General features: G+C 41.6%; 2 protein-coding genes across 2 annotated transcripts in view; one reads left to right on the forward strand and one right to left on the reverse strand.

Annotated features, from left to right (window-relative positions):
• Positions 1-26,591, forward strand: LOC137426445 (potassium channel subfamily K member 16). Its single transcript, XM_068114991.2, has 5 exons — positions 1-294; positions 10,618-10,732; positions 12,530-12,696; positions 24,300-24,468; positions 26,378-26,591. Exons 1-5 carry the CDS (start codon positions 64-66, stop codon positions 26,584-26,586), a joined length of 891 nt encoding a protein of 296 aa, XP_067971092.1. The 5' UTR covers positions 1-63; the 3' UTR covers positions 26,587-26,591.
• The window catches only part of LOC137428175 (uncharacterized), a 297,132-nt gene that overhangs the window by 215,521 nt on the left and 54,850 nt on the right, over positions 1-26,761 (reverse strand). The gene's annotated exons all lie outside the window — the stretch shown is intronic.

Genomic DNA, 26,761 nt, shown 5'->3' on the forward strand with positions numbered 1-26,761 from the left:
GTTGGGAAAGGCTCAAATAAGAGTTCGTGATCTCTGTGCGTATCCTGAGCAACTGCAGACACAATGAGCAACTGCTGCTCATCTCCGACCAACGAGGGTTGCCTTTCCCGGATCCCACGGACGCTCATTTTGATCGTTTTGTACTTCATCTTCCTTGTCGTGGGCGCCGCGGTCTTCCGGGCACTGGAGAGAACAAACGAGGAGGAAACCCAGAACGCCCTGCTGCTGGAAGAATTGTCCTTCCTCAAGAACTACGACTGTCTCGATATCGAGGCCGTCGCACACTTCGTGTTGGTGAGTAGCGCAGTCGCGTCGCCACATTGCTGTGTGAGTACGAGGGGAGCGCTTAACATGATCTTGGAAAAGGGACAACAATCGCCCGAAGGAACGCTAATGTAATGATACATGATATACATATACATATATATATAGCCCTATATATTTACTGTGCTCTCGTATCTTGTTCGTATAACTTTTTGAACGCTCCTCCTACATGCAAGGTGTACTGTACAGGTATACGAATTTTCTGATACTGAGATAAGCATATAAAAGGTCGAATTCGAAACAACATGGTACTTACTTACTGACTGTATCAGTGTGTGGGCGAAGAATCGCTTGACGTCACGACACGTGTTCTGTAACTGTAACGTCTTTATACATATATGTATATATATACGTCGCGTTACGTCACGACGCGTACCTATTCGTTTCAAACTTAACATAAAACCTATAGAGGACAAAATACCAGATACAGTGCATGGGCGCCCTTTGTATATAATTATACATTAGTCGTTATAACTACAAGTTTCTGCTTCTCTGTTTTCGAAGGGAACTTCCTACAAAACCGCAGAAACCAATGAGAATTAGCACGAAGGTTAAAAGGTCAACGGCTCAAAGCTTAAAGAAAAACTTTGGTGGAGGAAAACCAGACTTTGTGACGTCATGGTTACGGCGTCCGCTCGGAATGGGGGAGGGAGGGAGTTCAACTCACATCCGACTCTCTCCACAGACTTTAAAATGGTGCATGCTGCTTGATTGGTTGGACACTCGGCATTTGGAAAGGATAGAGCACGGACAAGCAACCATGGGATGGTAATAATGGTGCAGGCCGCTTTGATCGGTTGAATGGCCTCTGCGCCTTTTGAAGTTCATTGTGAAGGAACTCGTCTTAGTAACTTCTAAAAGTCTGCAACATTTGGTGCTATCAAGTCGTGTCAACCTGCACGACGACATATTGATGATATTTGTTGCCGATCCGGTTTCCTTTCTGGTCACACCCTGTAATGATATCCACGCACATTGTTTACCACCGAGTGTGAGGCTTGATGTTTGTGAGGCTCGGTGTTACTACATCTACAATTGCTAAATTGAAGATATCCGCACACATTGTTTACCACCTAGTGTGAGGCTTGAGGTTTGTGAGGCTTGGTGTTACTACATCTACAATTGCTAAATTAAAGATATCCGCACACATTGTTTACCACCTAGTGTGAGGCTTGAGGTTTGTGAGGCTCGGTGTTACTACATCTACAATTGCTAAATTAAAGATATACGCACACATTGTTTACCACGAAGTGTGAGGCTTGATGTTTGTGAGGCTAGGTGTTACTACATCTACAATTGCTAAATTGAAGATATCCGCACACATTGTTTACCACCTAGTGTGAGGCTTGAGGTTTGTGAGGCTTGGTGTTACTACATCTACAATTGCTAAATTAAAGATATCCACACACATTGTTTACCACCTAGTGTGAGGCTTGAGGTTTGTGAGGCTCGGTGTTACTACATCTACAATTGCTAAATTAAAGATATCCACACACATTGTTTACCACCTAGTGTGAGGCTTCAGGCTTGTGAGGCTCGGTGTTACTGCATCTACAATTGCTAAATTAAATATATCCACACACATTGTTTACCACCTAGTGTGAGGCTTGAGGTTTGTGAGGCTCGGTGTTAGTACATCTACAGTCGCTAAATTAAAGATATCCACACACATTGTTTACTACCTAGTGTGAGGCTTGAGGTTTGTGAGGCTTGGTGTTACTACATCTACAATTGCTAAATTAAAGATATCCACACACATTGTTTACCACCTAGTGTGAGGTTTGAGGTTTATGAGGCTCGGTGTTACTACATCTACAATTGCTAAATTAAAGTTATACACACACTTGTTTACCACCTCATGTGAGGTTTGAGGTTTGAGGTTTGTGAGGCTCGGTGTTACTACATCTACAATTGCTAAATTAAAGATATCCACACACATTGTTTACCACCTAGTGTGAGGTTTGAGGTTTATGAGGCTCGGTGTTACTACATCTACAATTGTTAAATTAAAGATATACACACATTGTTTACCACCTAATGTGAGGTTTGAGGTTTGAGGTTTGTGAGGCTCGGTGTTACTACATCTACAATTGCTAAATTAAAGATATACACACACTTGTTTACCACCTCATGTGAGGTTTGAGGTTTGTGAGGCTCGGTGTTACTACATCTACAATTGCTAAATTAAAGATATCCACACACATTGTTTACCACTTAATGTGAGGTTTGAGGTTTGAGGTTTGTGAGGCTCGGTGTTACTACATCTACAAATGCTAAATTAAAGATATACACACACTTGTTTACCACCTCATGTGAGGTTTGAGGTTTGTGAGGCTCGGTGTTACTACATCTACAATTGCTAAATTAAAGATATCCACACACATTGTTTACCACCGAGTGTGAGGCTTGAGGTTTGTGAGGCTAGGTGTTACTACCTCTACAATTGCTAAATTAAAGATATCCACACACATTGTTTACCACCAAGTGTGAGCCTTGAGGTTTGTGAGGAAAGGTGTTACTACATCTACAATTGCTAAATTAAAGATATCCGCACACATTGTTTTCCACCTAATGTGAGGTTTGAGGTTTGTGAGGCTAGGTGTTACTACATCTACAGTTGCTAAATTAAAGATATCCGCACACATTGTTTACCACCTCATGTGAGGCTTGAGGTTTGTGAGGCTAGGTGTTACTACCTCTACAATTGCTAAATTGAAGATATCCGCACACATTGTTTACCACCTAGTGTGAGGCTTGAGGTTTGTGAGGCTAGGTGTTACTACATCTACAATTGCTAAATTAAAGATATCCGCACACATTGTTTTCCACCTTATGTGAGGTTTGAGGTTTGTGAGGCTAGGTGTTACTACATCTACAGTTGCTAAATTAAAGATATCCGCACACATTGTTTACCACCTCATGTGAGGCTTGAGGTTTGTGAGGCCGGGTGTTACTACATCTACAATTGCTAAATTAAAGATATCCGCACACATTGTTTACCACCTAGTGTGAGGATTGAGGTTTGTGAGGCAAGGTGTTACTACATCTACAATTGCTGAATTGAAGATATCCACGCACATTGTTTACCACCGAGTGTGAGGCTTGATGTTTGTGAAGCTAGGTGTTACTACCTCTACAATTGCTGAATTGAAGATATCTGCACACATTGTTTACCACCTAGTGTGAGGCTTGAGGTTTGTGAGGATAGGTGTTACTACATCTACAATTGCTGAATTGAAGATATCTGCACACATTGTTTACCACCTAGTGTGAGGCTTGAGGTTTGTGAGGCAAGGTGTTACTACATCTACAATTGCTGAATTGAAGATATCTGCACACATTGTTTACCACCTAGTGTGAGGCTTGAGGTTTGTGAGGATAGGTGTTACTACCTCTACAATTGCTGAATTGAAGATATCCGCACACATTGTTTACCACCTAGTGTGAGGCTTCACATTTGTGAGGCAAGGTGTTACTACATCTACAATTGCTGAATTGAAGATATCTGCACACATTGTTTACCACCTAATGTGAGGCTTGATGTTTGTGAGGCTCGGTGTTACTACATCTACAATCGCTAAATTAAAGATATCCACACACATTGTTTACCACCTTGTGTGAGGCTTGAGGTTTGTGAGCCTCGGTGTTACTACATCTACAATTGCTAAATTAAATATATCCACACACATTGTTTACCACCTAGTGTGAGGCTTGAGGTTTGTGAGGCTCGGTGTTACTACATCTACAATTGCTAAATTAAAGATATACACACACTTGTTTACCACCTCATGTGAGGTTTGAGGTTTGTGAGGCTCGGTGTTACTACATCTACAATTGCTAAATTAAAGATATCCACACACATTGTTTACCACTTAATGTGAGGTTTGAGGTTTGTGAGGCTCGGTGTTACTACATCTACAAATGCTAAATTAAAGATATACACACACTTGTTTACCACCTCATGTGAGGTTTGAGGTTTGTGAGGCTCGGTGTTACTACATCTACAATTGCTAAATTAAAGATATCCACACACATTGTTTACCACCGAGTGTGAGGCTTGAGGTTTGTGAGGCTAGGTGTTACTACCTCTACAATTGCTAAATTAAAGATATCCACACACATTGTTTACCACCTAGTGTGAGGCTTGATGTTTGTGAGGCCGGGTGTTACTACATCTACAATTGCTAAATTAAAGATATCCACACACATTGTTTACCACCTAGTGTGAGGCTTGAGGTTTGTGAGGCTCGGTGTTATTACATCTACAATTGCTAAATTTAAGATATCCGCACATATTGTTTACCACCTAATGTGAGGCTTGAGGTTTGTGAGGAAGCATGTTTATAGCAACCCACCAAGTATCATATTACAGCATGCTAATTCCCCCACTTCTATGATTCCTAAAGGTTTTCATGCAGAGAATTTGGGTATTTATTATGGCTTGTCGCCCCACTGGGAGCAGCGTTATACAATACATGCTTACACAGGGTGTCAGTGTCCCATTCGCCCCATCCAGCCATGAACTCCTGGGGCTATGTTTTTTTTAATGCCAAAAACCTTATTGCGCACGCGCAAAGTACAACCACGAGCTTTTAACTCCTTACATCCAGCGGTTTAGGAATGCATACAGGTCAAACAAACAACGAATCAGTGAGTAGGCAGGTAGAACGGTCAGCAAGCATAAATTGCTCAACTCCACAAAGAATCATTACCTGAGCTGGGCTCAGTATATTCAGTTTGTACACATGTCTGTCCCCCTTCATAAAGGTAGGTTCTAAAGGCCAATCTTTTAACACAAATGTGTGTTCACTACCATCTATTTTTGAGGATAAAACAAATTCGAAAAACCTTTTCTATAAAAGAGTAATTATATGTCTTTAATTGGAAATGCAGATGGTGGCTTGCAAACCGAGCCTCAAGGGCGGTGTACAGAAGCGTTTTTTTTTATCACAATAAATACAAGCCGCAGGGAGGTGAAATTCGATGCACGTGATGTGTAACACACGCAGAGTTAAATGAGTGTTCATTTACGTGTGCAGGATGTCAAATAAATAAATATATAAAATATACGCACACCTGACACGAGGCCCAGGTTTCAGACTTTGGCATGCTCACGTGGCTTTATACTGGTATTTAAGAAACTACCTCAAGAGGTAAGCTTGCTTGAGAGCTATTAATACTCTTGCCAAAGTAATTTCATCATGACTAGATATTCATTGTCAGAAAGAAGAAGTTTCTAGATCAGAAGGTCTGAAAAAGGCACACCAGAAAATTAATGAAACCTGTGTAGTGTGTATAATATGATACATTGACAGGATGGCCTAGCCCTTACAGGTACACACGCCCACCTCTGAGCTGTCCAGCCTGTGTTTGAATCCCGGCCCAGCTATAAACTGCCATCCTGGTGTTTCACATGCAGGGCGATTCATCGATGTGTGCGCCGTCCCTCGGATGGACGTTAAACTGGGAGTCCTGTGTGCTGGCATTAGTTGGTGGATCTTAAAGATCCCACCGTGTTGTTCGTGAGGGAGTTGGGGGTGGGGGTGGAGCGGGGGTCACGTGCATGTGCATGTTGACAGTTGAGTTCCATTTGTGTTCAGCCCTTTTCGCCTTAATTATACATTTTTTCACTTGCTTAGACGATGTTGCTCTAGACTCGGCCATTTTATTATCCTTATTATTATTAACTTGCCGAAACCCGTGGAACATCCACGGAAGGGAGGATGTGGTGTATGGATAGAGTGTACCATTATGGATGGCATCGGGGATTTGCTTGTCCGAGTAAGAGTTAGGAAGAAAGATCAATTGTCACTTGTGCAAAAATGCTACTCACAATTACATCGCCTGTGCGTCGGCCTGTGATTGAGCCAGAGAGTTGGCCTGTGAGTCAACTTCCTTTCCAATGTCTGCAAGAGTTGAAATACTGATTGTGAATGTGTAAAATTATATGAAAGAAGAACATGCATATCAATAGACGATGCCATCGAAAAGGAGAGCAGCTGTCCATAGAAAAGGATGTCTGACATCAATTTGACATTATTGCACAGGAAATGACAAACAAAGAAACAGTTCATTTCCATCGGGTAATATTACGATGAGAGATCAGCCGATACCTTTATTATGTCCATCAGCATCCATGGCACTTAGAAAAAAAAAAACGTGGCATCAGCCAGCCGCAGCCAACTATCACGTACCGTCTCGAAGTCAATGCCATCCTTTTATCTCTTCGTATACAACTCACTGATCGCAACGTCACTCCATTTAACTTTATTAAAATGACGATAAAGACGTGAAACCCGTGGAACATCCACGGAAGGGATATCGTTCGTCTGTTTTCAGCTCGTTATCTTTAAGCTTCCTTACGTCTCGCCACCTGCTACACCTCTCTGAGTTACGAGGATTTATGCAACGCACCCCGAGTATCGCAACGTCACTCCATTTAACTTTATTAAAATGACGATAAAGACGTTTCCTTATATATCCTAATTTCAAATGTTCAAGGGAATAAAAAAGCTTCCTTACGTCTCGCCACCTGCTACACCTCTCTGAGTTACGAGGATTTATGCAACGCACCCCGAGTATCGCAACGTCACTCCATTTAACTTTATTAAAATGACGATAAAGACGTTTCCTTATATATCCTAATTTAAAATGTTCAAGGGAATAAAAAGACCATTTGGTTCACACCACCCATCACACCACTCGACTGTCGAATCAGCGGACGGCTCGCATCGCCTTCGCCCAGCAGACGCCAATACGATAGTGTCGTAAGATGGCGTTGTATCGGCCGATAATCGGATGCTTTTGGGTCCCAAAATCGGCGAATTCAGATTTTTCGAGTATGGCTGTACGTGATAAACAAAGAGCGCGGTTCGTAGATGGAAAATGCATTAGTGCCGTGGGCATCGGGTCACTGGGTGCGGCGTAAAAGGGATAACAAAGTCGAGTCCTTACGGTATTATTATATAGATATTACTATTTTTTAATAGCATTGATATTATTATGCCATCATTACATTATCATTATGCCATCATCATCATACGGAATTGGCTGATTAATTTGTGGTTCTAATAATTTTTACTTTCGGTAGGTGTGCGGACCAGCGACTCTTAGCCCATACACCTCCTTGTTTGGGTACACGTGTGTGCAGTAAACCCTCGTCCAACGCAGGGGTTAGGTTCCTGGCAAACGGTGCGTTCGACAAAACCATGTTGCACAAGCTTTTAAGACCTTCTGGGATCAATTGGGATAGGGGAACGTGGTCGCAGAACGTAACATACGGACAAACATTTTGCATATTTTTTTTAAAATAAATATATTTCAATTTGTAGGATGGGGAGTTGATGTTTGCCGATAAATAGTGTCGAGTTAAAGAAATCTCCTGGGTAGAAGCTCACTCGGCTTTCGCGCTATGCAGACTGAGAACAGCGCTGCAGATAGAAGATGGAGGGGGACGTCACCTCAGTGCATCACGTACTCACAGCATCACATTCAAACCCGCGTATAATCAAGTTTTATGCACGTTCGGGATATCAACTGCACATTTATTCCCGTGTATAAACGAATCCGCATTGTGAAGACCCGCGTTGGACGAGTGTGAACTGTACGTCCAATTTCCTCCACATTTTCCTCAGGTGAGTATTAAACAACCATTATGAATGGGGTGTGGAAGTCTATTTTTTATGATTTCCATCAAGTAGTTAAAAGTTGTCTTCGGTAGGCAAGTTATCTCTGGCATTGGGTAAAATTGGGTTTTTATGTCGCCATCACAACAACAAGAAATTTAAACTATTTACCGTGCTACATATATAAAGTTTAAACATTTTTATACAACACAAACATGTCCATATATTCTAAATCCTTGTCTTTAGTGGTCAAATAGAGAGTGCTTGTGTATAAATTCCATTCAGAACTGTCGGGAAAATTGAAAGCAAAATAATTATTCTACGGCGTTTGCTGAGGAGGAAGCGGAGGCGAATTATCGCCGGCATCCTGACCGGATTATTTTGTTTCTCACCGAACCAGGTCTTCCCCATGATGAATTTATCCTGTACAATGTCGAATAATGATTCAGGAAATCTCGTTACATTATGCCTTTAAAATATACTCAGATATAGATATAAAATGTTTTTTTACCGAGTTCAATAAATAGGTTGTGGAAAGATATTGATTTAAAGAGGAGGTTTTCAAGGTAAAGAATATGACAGCTGGCGCCACGTTGTCTGACCCTGTGAGGAAGTTTGAAACTTGTTTGCCATTCCCATTGTGTTTGGTAAAACTAATTTCCATCGAGACAATACAAAGCATTTGCAACTACAACGCCACTCAGTAGAGCGCATACTCCCGCCGTGGGTTTCGTTGGAATAACACGTTTTGTTTAACATCCCCTCTCCCCAAAACAATAAATGAAAAAGAAAGTAGGCCCGAACTGTCAGAGAATTTATTTTGATATATCTCGGAGTTAGAGGAGAAAAACATCATTTAAGAATAAGAATAAAAGCTTTAATGCAGGAAAACAGAAAAAATCTTTCCAAAAAAAATTTCCAATATTAATTCCTGGATCCGGAATAATATCCTGAGCTTCACCAAAAACTAATCAATTCTTCCTTATCCCAAGGGCAATCATCCCACCAACTTTCATCCAAATCCGTTCAGAACTTTTCCAGATATCTTGTTCACGAACACACGAACACACACACGGATGGACACGATCGAATGCGGTACTCCCTGGCGGGAGTAATAAACCTGAAAATCGCAGAACCAGAACCAGAATTATTTATTTGTTCTGGGAAGCCCATGCGAGGTTTCTTCTTCTTCAACCTCTCACAACCCTGGGTGAATATGCGATCTTTTTTAAAAAGTTGGAATTTTGCCAAATCTGTTTTATTCGTTTGTTAATATACCTCAGCCATTTACAAATCTGGAACTAAGTCTTCATAAGTTCATCAAATACTGACACCGCGATTGACATTCGCTGAGCTAAATGTTGATATCTCTTCTGAGGTAAAAAAAACAAAAAAAAAAAAAACAGTTTTAAAGCATTATACGTATCAAACGATAGATTTTATGAAACGGGGAAAACTAATACACACTTTGGTGGTTTTAAAATGACAGAATATGTCTTTATTAGAAGAAAAAAAATGAACATTGAAGACGACGCTGCTAACAAAATACACCGCTCTAACGCATAACCACGAGTTTAAACTACATTTACAATAAATATGAAAACTATTTTCATATCACAATGTTAAATATAGAATATATAGAAGATAATGTTAAAAGAAAATGAGCCTATCTTCCAATGGTAAAAAAATCCTTCAAAACATTCCTGGATCGGGAATAATATCCTGAGCTTCACCAAAAACTAATGAATTCTTCCTTATCCCAAGGGCAACCATCCCACCAACTTTCATCCAAATCCGTTCAGAACTTTTCCAGATATCTTGTTTACAAACACACGAACACACACACACACGAACACACACACACACACACACACACACACACACACACACACACACACACACACACACACACACACACACACACACACACACACACGGACACGATCCAATGCATTACTCCCTGGCGGGAGTAACAATCCTATGCAGTCCACATATAATCTGATGCCTAGAAAAATCTGACAGGCCATCGGATACATCGCTCATGCATAGAGACTCATTTAAGCACCTGTATTAGCTAAAGATCATTGTGGCCTAGCTAGTTGAGGCATCTCCAGTCCATTAGTCTATGGGGAATACAATAACCATAGAATGTTTCAAGGGCATTGGGTTTCCTCCAAATGTCTTTCAGTCTAGTGTTAAACAACAGTAGCAACTGTTTAAAAAAAAAAAAACGTTGGATGGAATTTTCTGAATAGTTTGTTGTTATAATCTTTTTTACTTGCAGTAGGCCCCACGAAACTCCACGATAAGCTATTTATCCATCTTAACATGGAGTTCAAGTCCAAGTTGGAAATCCCCCTTGCGGATGGGGGCAAATGAAATCGCTCAGAGCTTCGTCATGTGACCCTCAGTCTCCCTGGCAAGTTTGGTTGAGATTGGATAAATGATGACCAAGAAAGCAGTATGTACCATTATTTGTCAGACAGACAGACACCGAATTGCACATTTTAGTATGACAACGACCTTATTCATGGCTGGTGTCTACCAGGGGCAGGCTTCGGTCTTGCAAATCCTCATTTATTGCTTTAACAATAAGTTGAGAACGTTTTCAATAGCTTTATGGTGACGTGTTATCCATTCACACAACGAGACTCCCTTTTATATGCAGATTGTGTTGAAGGCAAGCAACAAAGGCATCATTCTTAGTGGGAACAAAACCAGCCCGTCCAATTGGGATTTCAACAGTGCCTTCTTCTTCTCTAGCACAGTCATAACAACTATTGGTAAGTGGGATTCTTGCTCTTCACTCCTCATTAGCCACTCCCCCTCTCTACCCTCAACTGTTCCATTTTGATGAGGTACATGGTTATTAGCCCCCGTTAGACTGTCCAAAATGGGGGCTTATGGAATGGGGCTCGTCCATTCGTCCATTGGTCCGTGCATGCGTGTGTGCATCCACGACCATATCAGAGATGTATGGACCGATTTTGTTAATTCTTGGCACAGAGACCATACATGATGTCATCCATATGCACGTCATTTTGTTTCGTGATACAATCAAAGATGGCCGACTAGCGGCCATTTTGTTTGTTTAAAAACCCCCCGATGTTGAACACGTCCTCAATGTTGACATGCATTTACCGATGTTGTTCAAACTTGGCACAGATAATGAATGATAGGTTACATGTGCATGCCATTTTCTTTCAAGATCAGATCCAGGATGGCCGATTGGCGGCCATTGCGTTACTTAAAAGTGTCCCCACCCAATCCTCGACATGCATGGAACGAATTTGTTCAAATTTGACAAAAAGACAATACATGAGTATACATATGCAGAAGATTTTGTTTTACAATCTGACCAAAGGTGGCAGACTGGCGGCCTTCAACTCTGTACAGCAAAATTACTAAAACCACGGGCCTTCTTCGCCTTCAGGGGCGGATCCAGAATTTTTTTTAGGGGGGGGGTTCACTTGAGGTTAAGATGTTCACAAATAACAAAATCTACCCAAAGCCTTATTCAAGTGAATGTATTTACAACAACGATGTAAATACACAAAATGTTTCCGATACATGTCAACAAAAACATTGAGCGGACATGCACAAAATGCGGCGAAAAGAACCCGAGCACGAAAACTAAACTCGCCATTCCGGATCATCAGATCGTCATAATAAAAGATTGACAATTGCCCAATGATAGCTGGCAGGACAATCACATGGCAGACGAGAACGACACTCGTTGGAGCGCATACCTCCACCAAGCTCAACAGTCTATGTTTTGTATCCCACTGATAGGTCGGATCTGGATTCGGACCTCAACCAAAAGCTAATCCGCTTCTTCTTGTCACCTAAGCAACTCATTCACCACGTTTCGTCATAATTCGTCCACAACTTTTTGAAATATCGTGCTGTATATCGTTTTTGGCCCGATGTCTCAATGGTGCCGATGTCTCAATGGTGAAGAATGACTTCAAAATTAAAAAATATCCTCATATCTGGATCTAGATCCGGATTTTCACCAAAATTGAATCACTTTGTCCTTGTCACATACCCACTCTGTCCACCAAGTTTTGATCGAATCCGTCCGTAACTCTTTGAGATATCATGCTACATGTCGGTTTTGGCCCCATCTCTCAATGGTGAACAATCGCTTTTTTTTAAAAGTTTTTTTTAAGTCTCGTATCCGGATCCGGATTTTCACCAAAATTCAACCAATTTGTCCTTGTCACGCACCCAAACTGTCCAGAAAGTTTCATCCACAACTTTTCAGATATCCTGCTCACAGTCAGACAAACACAGCGCGGCTAACCCCCGCTCTTGCAGGGAAAATGGCCTTAAAATGCATTTGTTGTTGTTGTTGTAGTCAGACAAACAGACAGACAGGTGTGAAAACTTAGCATCCGTCCACCTTTGGTGGCGGAGTTAAAACATCGAGATTATTTGCATGGTTCCATATGACTGAACAAGCCACCATAGCAGCGTTTCATAAGCAGGGTACTTATACATGTAAAACGTGATTCAGGGCTTTGAGGATACCTTGACTACCTTGTGCTTGCCCGAATATTCATTTGGATCCTCTGCAGGTTATGGACATTTGTCTCCCTCGACTGTGGGAGGAAGGATCTTTTGCATATTCTTCGCCCTTCTTGGGATTCCTCTCAACATCATCACATTGAACCACGTGGGAGTGAAACTGAGCAATGCTTTCAACAGGCTGTCCACTGTCCTAAACAGAAAGAATCTAAAGGAGGTAACCTTTGAACCTTTGTCCATTAAACATTTATTCCTTTAAACTATGCTATGGGTAATTGAATTGCACAATGAGCATGCTGCACATTCGATTTCTTGTGAACACTTTCAAAGCAATGTTATTAAATCCACATTCAAGGCCTTCACTGTTCTTTATGCACGGTCAAGGAATGAGGCACATTCGAGCTTTTGGTACCGGTGTGCTATTATACATGGATCATAGGTAATCCATAAAAGCCTGGTGTTGGCCTAGCGGTTAGGGTGCCGGCTTGGGATCCTAGGATCCTGCTTTCGAATCCCGGTCGATCGCTGAATTAACGCCGGGGGGGGGGGGTTGACTCAGCCTGTCATCCTTCCGAGGTCGGCAAATTGAGTACCAGCTTGCTGGGATGAATGATCACGGTGTGTACCCCGGCTTAGAATAGGTACACCGTATCCCTGCGCATCGTAAGAGGCGACCAAGGGTTGGCGTCAGGAAGGGCATCCGGCCATAAAAACATTGCCTCAAACAGGGAACCATGATTGTCATGGGGCCCGCAAGGCTAGCCCCCGCTCTAGCGGGGAAAATGGCCTTAAAACGATCATTCATTCATTCATTTCATTCATAGGTAATCCTTAAGTGATGTTTGAACATTCTTCAACGTTTGTGTGTGTGTACGTGTGTACCTCTTCACTGAACCGTGATGTATGTGACACACACAGCTCGGTCCTTCTGAATGGTTGCTGAGAAAAGGTAACTTTCTTGGCTTTGTCTGAGTGCCAATAGCAAGGAGCATTGCGGAGCATTGTCGGGCTTAATTGTATGGATGCATTGTTGTCTTTTCTTGGATCTATGGTATTCCTTTTGTGGATACATTGAGAGTCTTGATTTTATGGATGCATTGTAATCCTATTTTGGATGCATTGTAAACCTATTTTGGATGCATTGTAATCCTATTTTGGATGCATTGTAATCCTATTTTGGATGCATTGTAATCCTATTTTGGATGCATTGTAATCCTCTTGTGGATGCATTGCAATCCTATTTTGGATGCATTGTAATCCTATTTTGGATGCATTGTAAACCTATTTTGGATGCATTGCAATCCTCTTGTGGATGCATTGTTAGCCTATTTTGGATGCATTGTCATCCTATAGTGGATGCATTGTAATCCTCTTGTGGATGCATCGTAATCCTCTTGTGGATGCATTGTAATACTATTTTGGATGCATTGTAATCCTCTTGTGGATGCATTGTAATCCTATTTTGGATGCATTGTAATCCTCTTGTGGATGCATTGTAATCCTATTTTGGATGCATTGTAATCCTCTTGTGGATGCATTGTAATCCTCTTGTGGATGCATTGTAATCCTCTTGTGGATGCATTGTAATCCTCTTGTGGATGCATTGTAATCCTCTTGTGGATGCATTGTAATCCTCTTGTGGATGCATTGTAATCCTCTTGTGGATGCATTGTAATCCTCTTGTGGATGCATTGTAATCCTCTTGTGGATGCATTGTAATCCTATTTTGGATGCATTGTAATCCTCTTGTGGATGCATTGTGATCCTCTTGTGGATGCATTGTAATCCTATTTTGGATGCATTGTAATCCTCTTGTGGATGCATTGCAATCCTATTTTGGATGCATTGTAATCCTATTTTGGATGCATTGTAATCCTCTTGTGGATGCATTGTAATCCTATTTTGGATGCATTGTAATCCTCTTGTGGATGCATTGTAATCCTATTTTGGATGCATTGTAATCCTATTTTGGATGCATTGTAATCCTCTTGTGGATGCATTGTAATCCTATTTTGGATGCATTGTAATCCTATTTTGGATGCATTGTAATCCTCTTGTGGATGCATTGTAATCCTCTTGTGGATGCATTGTAATCCTCTTGTGGATGCATTGTAATCCTATTTTGGATGCATTGTAATCCTATTTTGGATGCATTGTAATCCTCTTGTGGATGCATTGTAATCCTCTTGTGGATGCATTGTAATCCTCTTGTGGATGCATTGTAATCCTCTTGTGGATGCATTGTAATCCTCTTGTGGATGCATTGCAATCCTATTTTGGATGCATTGCAATCCTATTTTGGATGCATTGTAATCCTATTTTGGATGCATTGTAATCCTATTTTGGATGCATTGTAATCCTCTTTTGGATGCATTGTAATCCTTTTGTGGATGCATTGTAATCCTCTTGTGGATGCATTGTAATCCTCTTGTGGATGCATTGTAAACCTATTTTGGATGCATTGTAATCCTATTTTGGATGCATTGTAATCCTATTTTGGATGCATTGTAATCCTATAATGGATGCATTGTAATCCTATTTTGGATGCATTGTAATCCTCTTGTGGATGCATTGTAATCCTCTTGTGAATGCATTGTAATCCTATTTTGGATGCATTGTAATCCTCTTGTGGATGCATTGTAATCCTCTTGTGGATGCATTGTAAACCTATTTTGGATGCATTGTAATCCTATTTTGGATGCATTGTAATCCTATTTTGGATGCATTGTAATCCTATAATGGATGCATTGTAATCCTATTTTGGATGCATTGTAATCCTCTTGTGGATGCATTGTAATCCTCTTGTGGATGCATTGTAAACCTATTTTGGATGCATTGTAATCCTATTTTGGATGCATTGTAATCCTATTTTGGATGCATTGTAATCCTATAATGGATGCATTGTAATCCTATTTTGGATGCATTGTAATCCTCTTGTGGATGCATTGTAATCCTCTTGTGAATGCATTGTAATCCTATTTTGGATGCATTGTAATCCTATTTTGGATGCATTGTAATCCTCTTGTGGATGCATTGTAATCCTCTTGTGGATGCATTGTAATCCTCTTGTGGATGCATTGTAATCCTCTTGTGGATGCATTGTAATCCTCTTGTGGATGCATTGTAATCCTCTTGTGGATGCATTGTAATCCTATAATGGATGCATTGCAATCCTCTTGTGGATGCATCGTAATCCTATTATGGATGCATTGTAATCCTATTTTGGATGCATTGTAATCCTATTTTGGATGCATTGCAATCCTCTTGTGGATGCATTGTGATCCTCTTGTGGATGCATTGTAATCCTATTTTGGATGCATTGTAATCCTATTTTGGATGCATTGTAATCCTATTTTGGATGCATTGCAATCCTCTTGTGGATGCATTTTAATCCTCTTCTGGATGCATTTTAATCCTCTTCTGGATGCATTGTCATCCTATAATGGATGCATTGCAATCCTCTTGTGGATGCATCGTAATCCTATTTTGGATGCATTGTTATCCTATTTTGGATGCATTGTAATCCTATTTTGGATGCATTACAATCCTCTTGTGGATGCATTGTAATCCTATTTTGGATGCATTTTAATCCTCTTCTGGATGCATTGTCATCCTATAATGGATGCATTGCAATCCTCTTGTGGATGCATCGTAATCCTATTTTGGATGCATTGTAATCCTATTTTTGATGCATTGTAATCCTATTTTGGATGCATTGTAATCCTATTTTGGATGCATTGTAATCCTATTTTGGATGCATTGTAATCCTATTTTGGATGCATTGTAATCCTATTTTGGATGCATTGCAATCCTCTTGTGGATGCATTGTAATCCTCTTGTGGATGCATTGTAATCCTCTTGTGGATGCATTGTAATCCTCTTCTGGATGCATTGTAATCCTATTTTGGATGCATTGCAATCCTCTTGTGGATGCATTGTCATCCTATAATGGATGCATTGTAATCCTCTTGTGGATGCATTGTAATCCTATTTTGGATGCATTGTAATCCTATTTTGGATGCATTGTAATCCTCTTGTGGATGCATTGTAATCCTCTTCTGGATGCATTGTCATCCTATAATGGATGCATTGTAAACCTATTTTGGATGCATTGCAATCCTCTTGTGGATGCATCGTAATCCTATTTTGGATGCATTGTAATCCTATTTTGGATGCATTGCAATCCTCTTGTGGATGCATTGTAATCCTCTTGTGGATGCATTGTAATCCTCTTGTGGATGCATTGTAATCCTCTTGTGGATGCATTGTAATCCTCTTCTGGATGCATTGTAATCCTCTTCTGGATGCATTGTAATCCTCTTCTGGATGCATTCTAATCGTCTTGTGGATGCATTGTAATCCTCTTGTGGATGCATTGTAATCCTCTTGTGGATGCATTGTAATCCTCTTCTGGATGCATTGTAATCCTCTTCTGGATGCATTCTAATCCTCTTCTGGATGCATTGTAATCCTCTTCTGGATGCATTGTAATCCTATTTTGGATGCATTTTAATCCTCTTGTGGATGCATCGTAATCCTATTTTGGATGCATTTTAATCCTCTTCTGGATGCATTGTAATCCTCTTCTGGATGCATTGTAATCCTCTTGTGGATGCATTGTAATCCTCTTCTGGATGCATTGTAATCCTATTTTGGATGCATTCTAATCCTCTTCTGGATGCATTGTAATCCTCTTCTGGATGCATTGTAATCCTATTTTGGATGCATTCTAATCCTCTTCTGGATGCATTGTAAGCCTCTTCTGGATGCATTGCAATCCTCTTGTGGATGCATTGTAATCCTATTTTGGATGCATTGTAATCCTATTTTGGATGCATTGCAATCCTCTTGTGGATGCATTGTAAACCTATTTTGGATGCATTTTAATCCTCTTGTGGATGCATTGTCATCCTATAATGGATGCATTGAAGGTCTTGATTTTATGGATGCATCGTCAGCATTTTTGGGCTCATTATTAGACTTTTGTTAGTGAGTCGTCAGCTTTGCGAAACCTTTGTGTATTCTTGTCCATTGTAATTAAATACAGCACATGTGCAGCCTGGTAGTCGTAACAACACCATTTCACTTAGTATGCTTTAGAACTATTAATCCATAATCACAAATCTGAACAGAGAGGTCAGGGAAATCCTCATTCAAGATTCAAATCATACTCAGGTTTTGTCATTCTGTGAGCATCATGGCAATATGACATGACATGTCATGTGAGTAACCTCAGTGTGGTTTGTTACTTCCATCAGCAAGTATCGCATTTGTAGACAAACGTGCATCCCGTTGATAAGCACAGGCCGAAGCAGCCATGAAGGCCACAATGGTTGCCAACATGGTCGAATCAACCCGTCTGCTTTTCAATTCGTCACAAATGCCATTTGACCCACTGTCGGTGTGTGGAATGCGCAGTGCCATTGCAAGGGATTCAAGATTCATTCATTCATTAAGGATTTGGACATTTTCGGAAAATAACCAGGACAAGCATGCAAAACAGCAACCAGCACCGGGTCGTTGCGACAAAAGTTTTATTTTATGGATGAAATTTACCTTTACGATCATAAATAGGGTGCATGGATGATACGGGTACATGGGCCATAATAGCAGTTGGTCATCATCGTCGCGTGTTCAGTTAGCAATGGTAGTTTTGTTCAGAATGAGCGCAGGAGGTGAGACCTTGTGCTCTCCCGAGTGTTCATCTATTTTTCATGGCATTGTGATCGAATAAATAAATAAATTAAATCTTGCCATTGCCGACTCGATCTATATCATGGAGTCTTGGCTGTAACAGCATGAAGTAACAATGATAAAAAGTGAAACGATACATGATATTATTATCACCAAATAGGTGAAGTTGTGACATGCAAAGATATGCTGATACGGGAGCGGGATTCTGATCAAATATCCTCGATACCGAAGCAAACCACCTGACACAATCAATCCAATTCCACCACACGAGAAGCTGCGATCACATCAATCAGTGTCACTTTGTTTCATTTTCATCATTTGGTGCAATCTCATCATTATGATCTTTGTCCTAAGGTCGTTACATCATTTATTCCCAAATGGTGTTGCGATCAGAAGGAGGCTGACACGACACTCCTGCGCTCTTGAGATGAATACATCACACAACAATATCATGATTGGAATTCTGCATATTGACATTTTCTTCTTACCCTCAACAGAGATGGACATGATGTGCATATATTGGATCTCCAGAACGTTTCCAAACCGAGGCAAATAAATGGACGAGTGGTCGGCTTTGTCGAGGCGAGTGTAGGTCTGTGTCTGCAGACAGATCGAACGATATGTTTTATCAACTAAGAGTTAACGAAGGTATCTTTCAACCATCGTGGGAGGCAAAATAAAGCTGACATTTAAATAAAGGTGAAATAAATGATCCCTTCGTTGGAGCAAGAGGGTTAGCCTGGTGTTGCCTTAGCGGTTGGGGTGCCGGCTTGGGATCCTAGGATCCTGGGTTCGAATCCCGGGCGATCGCTGAATTAACACCAGTAGTCCAGTCATTCTAGCGAACTTTTACCCCTAACCCACCACTAATTGCAAGAGAAAAAAAAATGATATTTTTCTGAAACCTGTCGATCCTCTGAACAAATACATAAAATTATACTCAATTATAATGAGTGGATCATACTTTATTTTCAGATTGCCCGTAGAGCTGTCTCGGCAGAGGACATCGCACAAGTGGGGCGAATCAATATACGACCTTTCACATCAGCATGTGGAGGAATGCAGTCCTTTCTCTAGGAGAAGCTTCCAGCCTGTACCGACTTGAGACAAATCAGCTCAAATGTTGACCTCCTCTGGAAGGTTTCGCTTACTGTTCGATCACCTCGGCCCTCTTGGACAGGAATGATGCAGATGGTACACAAGGGAGAACATCTGGGTGAGGCATCAATAATGTTTCTGCCCATGATTGATCTCAGTCCAAGTGACTTGGACTGCATCAACTCCACACTGCATTTCGTTTGTGAACATGCGCAGAGATATGGTGTAACCCCGATACTGACATTTGATCAGCCACTTTGGTGGAAAGCTCTCATCATAGTCAAGAGCGAGCCAGCGGACAGCAAACTTCACTCGATTGTTCTAAGACTAGGAGGATTCCATACACTCATGAGTTTTCTTGGGTGTATTAGCCACCTGATGTCTGGTACTGGACTCAAAGAGCTTCTGGAAGTTGCATATGCCAGCAACACTACAACCCACATGATGAGTGGCAAAGCCGTGTCTAGAGCTATACGTGGACATCTACTCGTTGATGCAGCACTCAATGCAAAACTTGCTTCGAAGGTATTTCAGATGAACCTCCCAAGTGATGGAGACAGCGAGCGTACAGTTCCAGCAGAGCTCAATGATGCAGGCGACTTGTTTGACGGTCTGATGTCGGGTGACCAAGCAATGTCAGACATCGAGTCATCGAAGGTGATGGAGGTCATTGGAGACAAAATCAATCAGGTGATTGATACAATAAGGCATCAACGGACAGCGAGACTGTGGTTACAATACATGGAAATTGTGGACATTATCCGTTTTTTTCTGAAATCTGAAAGAACAGGGGATTGCATGCTTCACTTGCATATCCTGCGCGCCATGCTTCCATATCTTGCAGCTTCCGGACACAGACACTACACAAAGTGCCTGCACATATATCTGCAACTGATGACCGAGTTACCAAAGGACCATCCAGAAGTACATCAGAAATTTATCCAAGGATTCCAAGTTGTCCGACGGGGCGACAGATACTGGGCTGGTCTGTCTACAGATTTAGTCATCGAACAAGTACTTATGAGAAGTCTGAAGACATCAGGTGGTCTGACCAGGGGACGAGGGATGACAGAGACACAACGCTCAGTCTGGGTCATGGCTAGTCCTTTCTTTGCAGAGGTGAACAACGCCCTCCAACACCTCACTGATGTGATGTATGTGACAAGTGAACAGCACAAGGATCTATCAAAGTCTAGACAGAAGAATGATGTAGCTGATACCCAGAAAATGCTTGAGTTTCTTCATGAGAGGGATCCCTTTCAAGACGACGATACTCTTCACAACATTTTCACTGGTATAGTTGCCCAGACAACGGTGAATGTTGATGAGGCGAAAACTGTGGGAGAAAGGCTCTTGGGCCAGATGAGTGGTAAACATGTGCTTGAATACAGCTTCAAGAAGAAGGGTCAAGCCATAACTATGGACTCAGAGTCTGCAATGAAGACACCAGACGGAAACATCAATATCGACCCTCATTTACTCTTCCAGACACTTGTGATCGCTGGCACTGAAGTAGGAGACTTATCCAAAGCACTCCTTTGTGAGTTATGCACATATCCTCCATCTTTGTTCGAGACCAAATATGCCTTGCTGTCCGCCAATAAGCCAGCGTTAGCCTCAGCAATCAAATCCTTGGCAGCTGCCGATACTGCACAACCATCCGATATACAATACGTACTCGATGGCGGTGCCCTATTGCAGCGCATACCGTGGCAGTCAGGTGAACAGTACAAGGATATTCTTGACCGCTACCTGAAATATGTTAGTAGGCATTACGGGCATGCTATCGTCGTGTTTGATGGCTATCGTGAAGGTCTCTCAACGAAAGACTGTGCCCATCAGAAAAGGGGTGAGCGACCATCAGTGAAGGTATCTTTTTCTCAAACCATGACGCTTTCTGTCAAGAAGGAAGAGTTTCTTCGGAACAAGGAGAACAAGCAACAATTCATAGACATTCTTGGTAAGAAACTGGAAGAATCTCATTGTGAAGTGCTTCATGCGAGTGGGGATGCGGACCTACTCATAGCAACAACTGCAGTTTGTAGCTCTTCAAAATCCAACACTGTTCTTGTTGGCAAAGACACTGACTTGTTGATACTACTGTGCTACTATTTTCGTAAGAATACTGCGCACACTCTCTACTTAATGTCGGAGCCGAAAAAGGGTTCATTGAATCCAAGACAATACTTGGACATTGGCAAAGTCAGAGAGGCTCTGGGTGATACTGTCTGTGAAAACATTCTCTTCATCCATGCGTACCTGGGATGCGACACGACATCAAGGGTCTTTGGGATCGGCAAAGGCACTGGACTCAAACTGTTCAAGGACAATGAAATGTTCCAGCAAGAGGCCCTAATTTTCGGCAATAAAGAGTCAACACAGGATGAGGTCATTGCTGCAGGAGACAGAGCAATGGTTTGTGTGTACGGAGGCAAACCATCAGACAATTTGAACGAATTGAGGGTAGCAAAATTTCATGCTAAGGTGACAACAAACAAAACATCGTTGCACCCACGGGTACTTCCGCCCACGAGCTCAGCTTCCAAATATCACAGCCTACGGGTATTCCAACAGGTTCAGGAGTGGAAAGGACACAAACTCAACCCGCTTGACTGGGGATGGAGGATCATGGACACCAGGATGATCCCTATGCATTCTGACCTCGCTGCAGCACCAGACTATCTCCTAAAGCTGGTTAGGTGTTCTTGCAAGGGTGGTTGCAGTGATAAACGTTGTGGTTGTCGGAAACTTGGGCTGCCTTGCACATTTGCATGTAGGGAGTGCAGAGGTATTTGTGCAAATGCAGACGAATCAGTGGACGTTTTCGAGGATGCTGATGATAGTGACCATGGAAGAGACGAAGTGACGTGTTAAATATTGTGAACGGACAGAAGGACATTTGGTACAAATAGTTGTGGTAGTGTATTCAAACATGGTAAAATAAATAATTTAGAGTTGATTTGGTGTATTATTAAGAGTGATATTGTCATATAATTAATTTCCAAACATTGCGGTAGTCCGAAAAGTTCCCAAATCAGAAAGGACCTGAAAAACCATGTTCCACTCAATATATTTAAGTATAATTTTGGGCAGGTATTTAGTAGACATCAAGGTCTCAGAAAAGTATGACTTCGTTTCTCTTGCAATTAGTGGCGGGTCCATTCACATTTTGACTGGACTACAGGGGGGTTGACTCAGCCTGTCATCCTTCCGAGGTTCGCAAATTGAGGACCAGTTCACTGGTAATTCCCTGTGTGTCGGAAGAGGTGAATAACAGGGTTGGCGGCAGGAAGGGCATTCGGCCATAAAACATTGCTTCAAAAAGGGGACCACGGTGCCCAAAAAAGGGCAACCCCTGCTCTGCAGGGAAAAACGGCCTCTAAAGGTGGTTCTTGTTGGAGCAAGAGGGTTAGGTGACACTCTTGGTCTGACAAAAGGCTTTGCTTTGCTTCCCATTGTGTCTGACATGTCTTTATTAACTTTTATTTGATAAAAACGCATCATGAAAACAAATGTTAGCAACCTATGGTCGGTTTGCACACATTTATAAGGTATGATTCGAAGAGTGCTTTTCTTTATTTGAGCGTGAAAGGTTAAAAGAAAGCTTTTGAACTTGTGGGTAAATAGCACATTATACCAGGATATCTTTTAGCCTTATTGCTCAGTATTGTGAAATTTCCAAGTCTCTTTCAATTACACTTGAAGGAATTGCCTTCATTCTTTATGTCCAAGACCATTTCACTGATGTTAATGAAGTCCTTAAGAAAACGTTCTGCCTTCATTCATACTTTGATTAGATTCTGCCACTTCCATGAGATTCTCCGCATTGTCGTCCATGAGAGCTAACTATCAGGCAGAAATCAAACATTAGAACAACACAATCAGACCCCCGAGTCATCTAATTGGTCTGGATGAATACAGAAATGGATGGACAGCAGATCCAGGACAAGCTGTTCTGTTGAATGATGTGCATTGTCAAAGCAAAAAGGGAATTGTGAAAGCAGGTGTAGTTCATGTTCAGCGGCAAATCTGTAATTCACAGAGCTATATAACTGCGAAGACTGTCTCAACTCTATGGTAAAGTTCTGCATTTGAAAATGAGAAATGCAAATGTGATTGGCATCCTGAACGATCATTCAAAATCTTAACATGCGACGTGTCTCAGGTCTCCAAGGGCTCCGCATGGTTGTTCTTGCTGTTTTTGGGGTTCTTGTTGGGAGTCTATTTTTGAAATGTGCACCCATTGGTCGGACAACTGCCAGACGCCACCCACATTTGTCGCTTGACTCCACCCACCGTGGCACGAGCTGAAATAATATGGCCGCCATCTTAGTTTTCTGGTGGGGCTAAGAAATCAGGCCTGCAGTAGGCCTCTGCTGATTATACATACTGCCTGGGTTTGTTGTGTCAGATTTCCATTGGCTTTGTTTGGGTTGAATGTTAGTCATGATGAAAGACCCCAAAATGGAATCATATGTCAAATAAAAAATATTCGTAAGGTTTAATCAAGCCCGTCAGCACACACGTTTATGCGCCTCCCTAAAAAAGAATAGCATTACATAATTTTTGAGCGGACCCATATTTGGGTTAACCAATCCGTGACCGTGTGACGAATAAGCTCGTTCTGATATAACCGTGCAACTGTGATATAACTGCTGTGACAAAGGCTTCAACAAAGATTATTCCTTTAGTCTTCATAAATCATTGCTTAAACATTTATTGATGAATGCAGAGTTTTCTTGATCACAGTGCCTGCAGGCCTCAGATCACTTTTGTGTGACTTTTTCTTATGTTTTTGATTTGATTTTGATAATTCTAAGCAAACTTTCACATAAGTTCAACTGTTAATCATCAACCAAGACTGCTGTTGACATGAACTTTAGCAAGAGCTTGTGATTTTCATCCAATGCTGTTCTGGGTTGCTGGCCTGAAATATTGTCCTCTTTCTCAGAAACCATCCATTCTGCGTCATTCTCCAACATTCACCTTTTCCTCAACACTGTGATGTCTTCCTCCCTTGTGTGACAGCGGACAGTGAAAATCATCACAGCAGTGCTTTTTTTTGTTTCTGGATTTATCCTATTCTTCTTCATCCCCTCGATCATCTTTGCGGCTGTTGAGGGTTGGACGTACGGCGAGAGTGTTTATTATTCCTTTGTGACCCTCAGCACAATTGGCTTTGGTGACTATGTGGCCGGTAAGTGAGCAACACCTTGATCATAAATTGTGGTTATTGAATATTATTCTGTGAGGGGTCTTTGTGACTGACCATGTTTCATTAATATAAAAATCAACTTTAATTTATCCACCCAGGGGCGATACAAGCTAGACAAGCTCAAACACAGCAAAACGAGTAAAGGAAAACCCAGGGATGAAACAGGAATGGAACAAAAAAGTAAAAAGTGGGTGAAGGAGAAGGGGAGAAAACACAATAAACCTGGAAACTAAGGGGTGAGCTTGGAGAGGGTTAAATGAGGGGAGAAAAGATCATGACTGTGGATGGGGGGGGGGGGTGACCTGCGGTGGTAGTGATCAGCCATCTTGAATTCCTGAATGGAATTAACGGATTGAAGAGACTTAGGAAGTTGGTAATTTTATAGGCGAGAGAAAAGAGGACCAAATAAGTGTAGGTGACCAGAGAGCCTGGATTTTGAGAGTTTCTTCAGAAGTGGGTTACTCGCAGGCTGCGTCCACCCTGCTGGAACTTGCGGTGGACAGTGAAAAGAAAGGAGAGATGGTGCAAGACCAGAAAGGAACCATTGAAGACTGAGAGTCCACTGACCTATCTGTGATATGAGAGTGACAGGTCCAGACTCAGCTTTATCATGGGAGATTTCAATGATTTTGAGGGCTTGGTTTTCACGGCATCAATAAGCGCCATGTGTGAGGCAGGGATGACAACCAAAACGGGAGGGAAGTACTCCATCGGGCTGCAGATGAAGGCCTTGTAAGCTGATAAAAGTTAAGATTTACCAAGGAAAGACATTGCATAATGAAGGATGTCCAGTGAACGGCTTGCTTTGGAGGCTAATATGGATATATGGCTTGCCCAAGAAAGATCATGGCTGATGTTGAGACCCAAAATTGTGAGTGACCGAACTTCTTTGAGAGGGTTTTTAAGGAAGTATATGGGGGATGCCAGACGGTCCTTTCGGAGAGACAGAGTGATAGTGTGGGATTTCTGAGGATTGAAAGACATTCTCGAAAAGTGTTGGACCAGCTCCTGGTTCTAGAAAGGTCCTAAGAGAGAGAAGAGGCTGCCGCATGCCTGTAGGAAGGATGAAAGATGTGACAGCAGAGGGTGAAGTCATGAGCAAAGAGATAAGTAGGATTTTCCTGAGAATCGGAAATATCGTTGAGGAAGATTAGGAATAGGAGTGGGCCCAAGACACTGTTTTGGAGCCATCCAGCCTCGACGGGGAGTGGAGATGAGAGGATCCTGTTATGAGCCATGCGCTGACTACAAGACTAGAGCAAGTCAGCGATCCATGAGAAGAGGTAGCTCAAACACAGCAAATCTCATGTCTGAGATTGAGGACTTTCATCCATTTTTGGGAGAGCAGAAGCGGTATGTCCATGGTGGAATGACCAGGTCTGAATCCTAAATGATGGTCTTACATCAACTTTGATCATGGATTCCATGACTTTACTTATAATTCATTGTAACTAAGCTAATAGGCCTGTAGTTAACAATATCTGCGTTTGCACTGAGCTGTCCGGGGTGTTTTTGAACCGAGCTGTTTATTGCAGTGATCTTGCCTAACTTCCCAGTATAAGGGAGGTGACCGAGAGCAAATGATAGGCTGAACAGAACAGAACAATGATGTGCAAGAGCGGCAGAGCATATTTTTAGGATACGTACGCTCATGTCGCCTGGACCTGTTGCAACTATTTGGGGCAAATATGTCTTTCTGTGTCCAAATTCTTAAACCCCACCTCTCTCCCAACCCCCATCCAACCCCCTTTCACATCCATCCAATGTTGAAGTTTCATTGTCAATATGTTTTAAATGTATATTTTGACTGGATAAAATAATGTCATCATTCGTGTATGTATGCACCCTAATATTTGTTTTCTGGGGTTCAAACCCCGCAATCTCTCCTTAGGGTCGAACCCAGACAAAACCTACATTCAGGTTTACCGCAGCATGGTGGGGTTTTGGATCTTGTTCGGTATGGCCTGGCTTGCTGGCGTCTTCAATAATCTGATTGCCATTTTTGAGAAGACCGAGAAGAAGATGACAAAAAAGTTTGAAGATTCAGAATCACCGAAAGAGGAAAATGCACCTTCTGAATCAAATAAAGATGTTGAGTGAATTGACTTTTAAATGGTTTTATATTTTAATGTGTTTTCGTTGTGAAGTCACAAGTAAAATGTCATGTGAAATGCAACTAAGGCTCATGCAAGAGCAGCATCAGTGCAATTCGTGTGCAGTAATGAATGATATACAACTAAAAAGGTTGAGTACACTGGAGGATTGATTTGGTAAA

Source organism: Myxine glutinosa, chromosome 5 (assembly GCF_964187855.1).
Source record: "Myxine glutinosa chromosome 5, kmMyxGlut1.1, whole genome shotgun sequence".
Lineage (NCBI taxonomy): Eukaryota > Metazoa > Chordata > Myxini > Myxiniformes > Myxinidae > Myxine > Myxine glutinosa.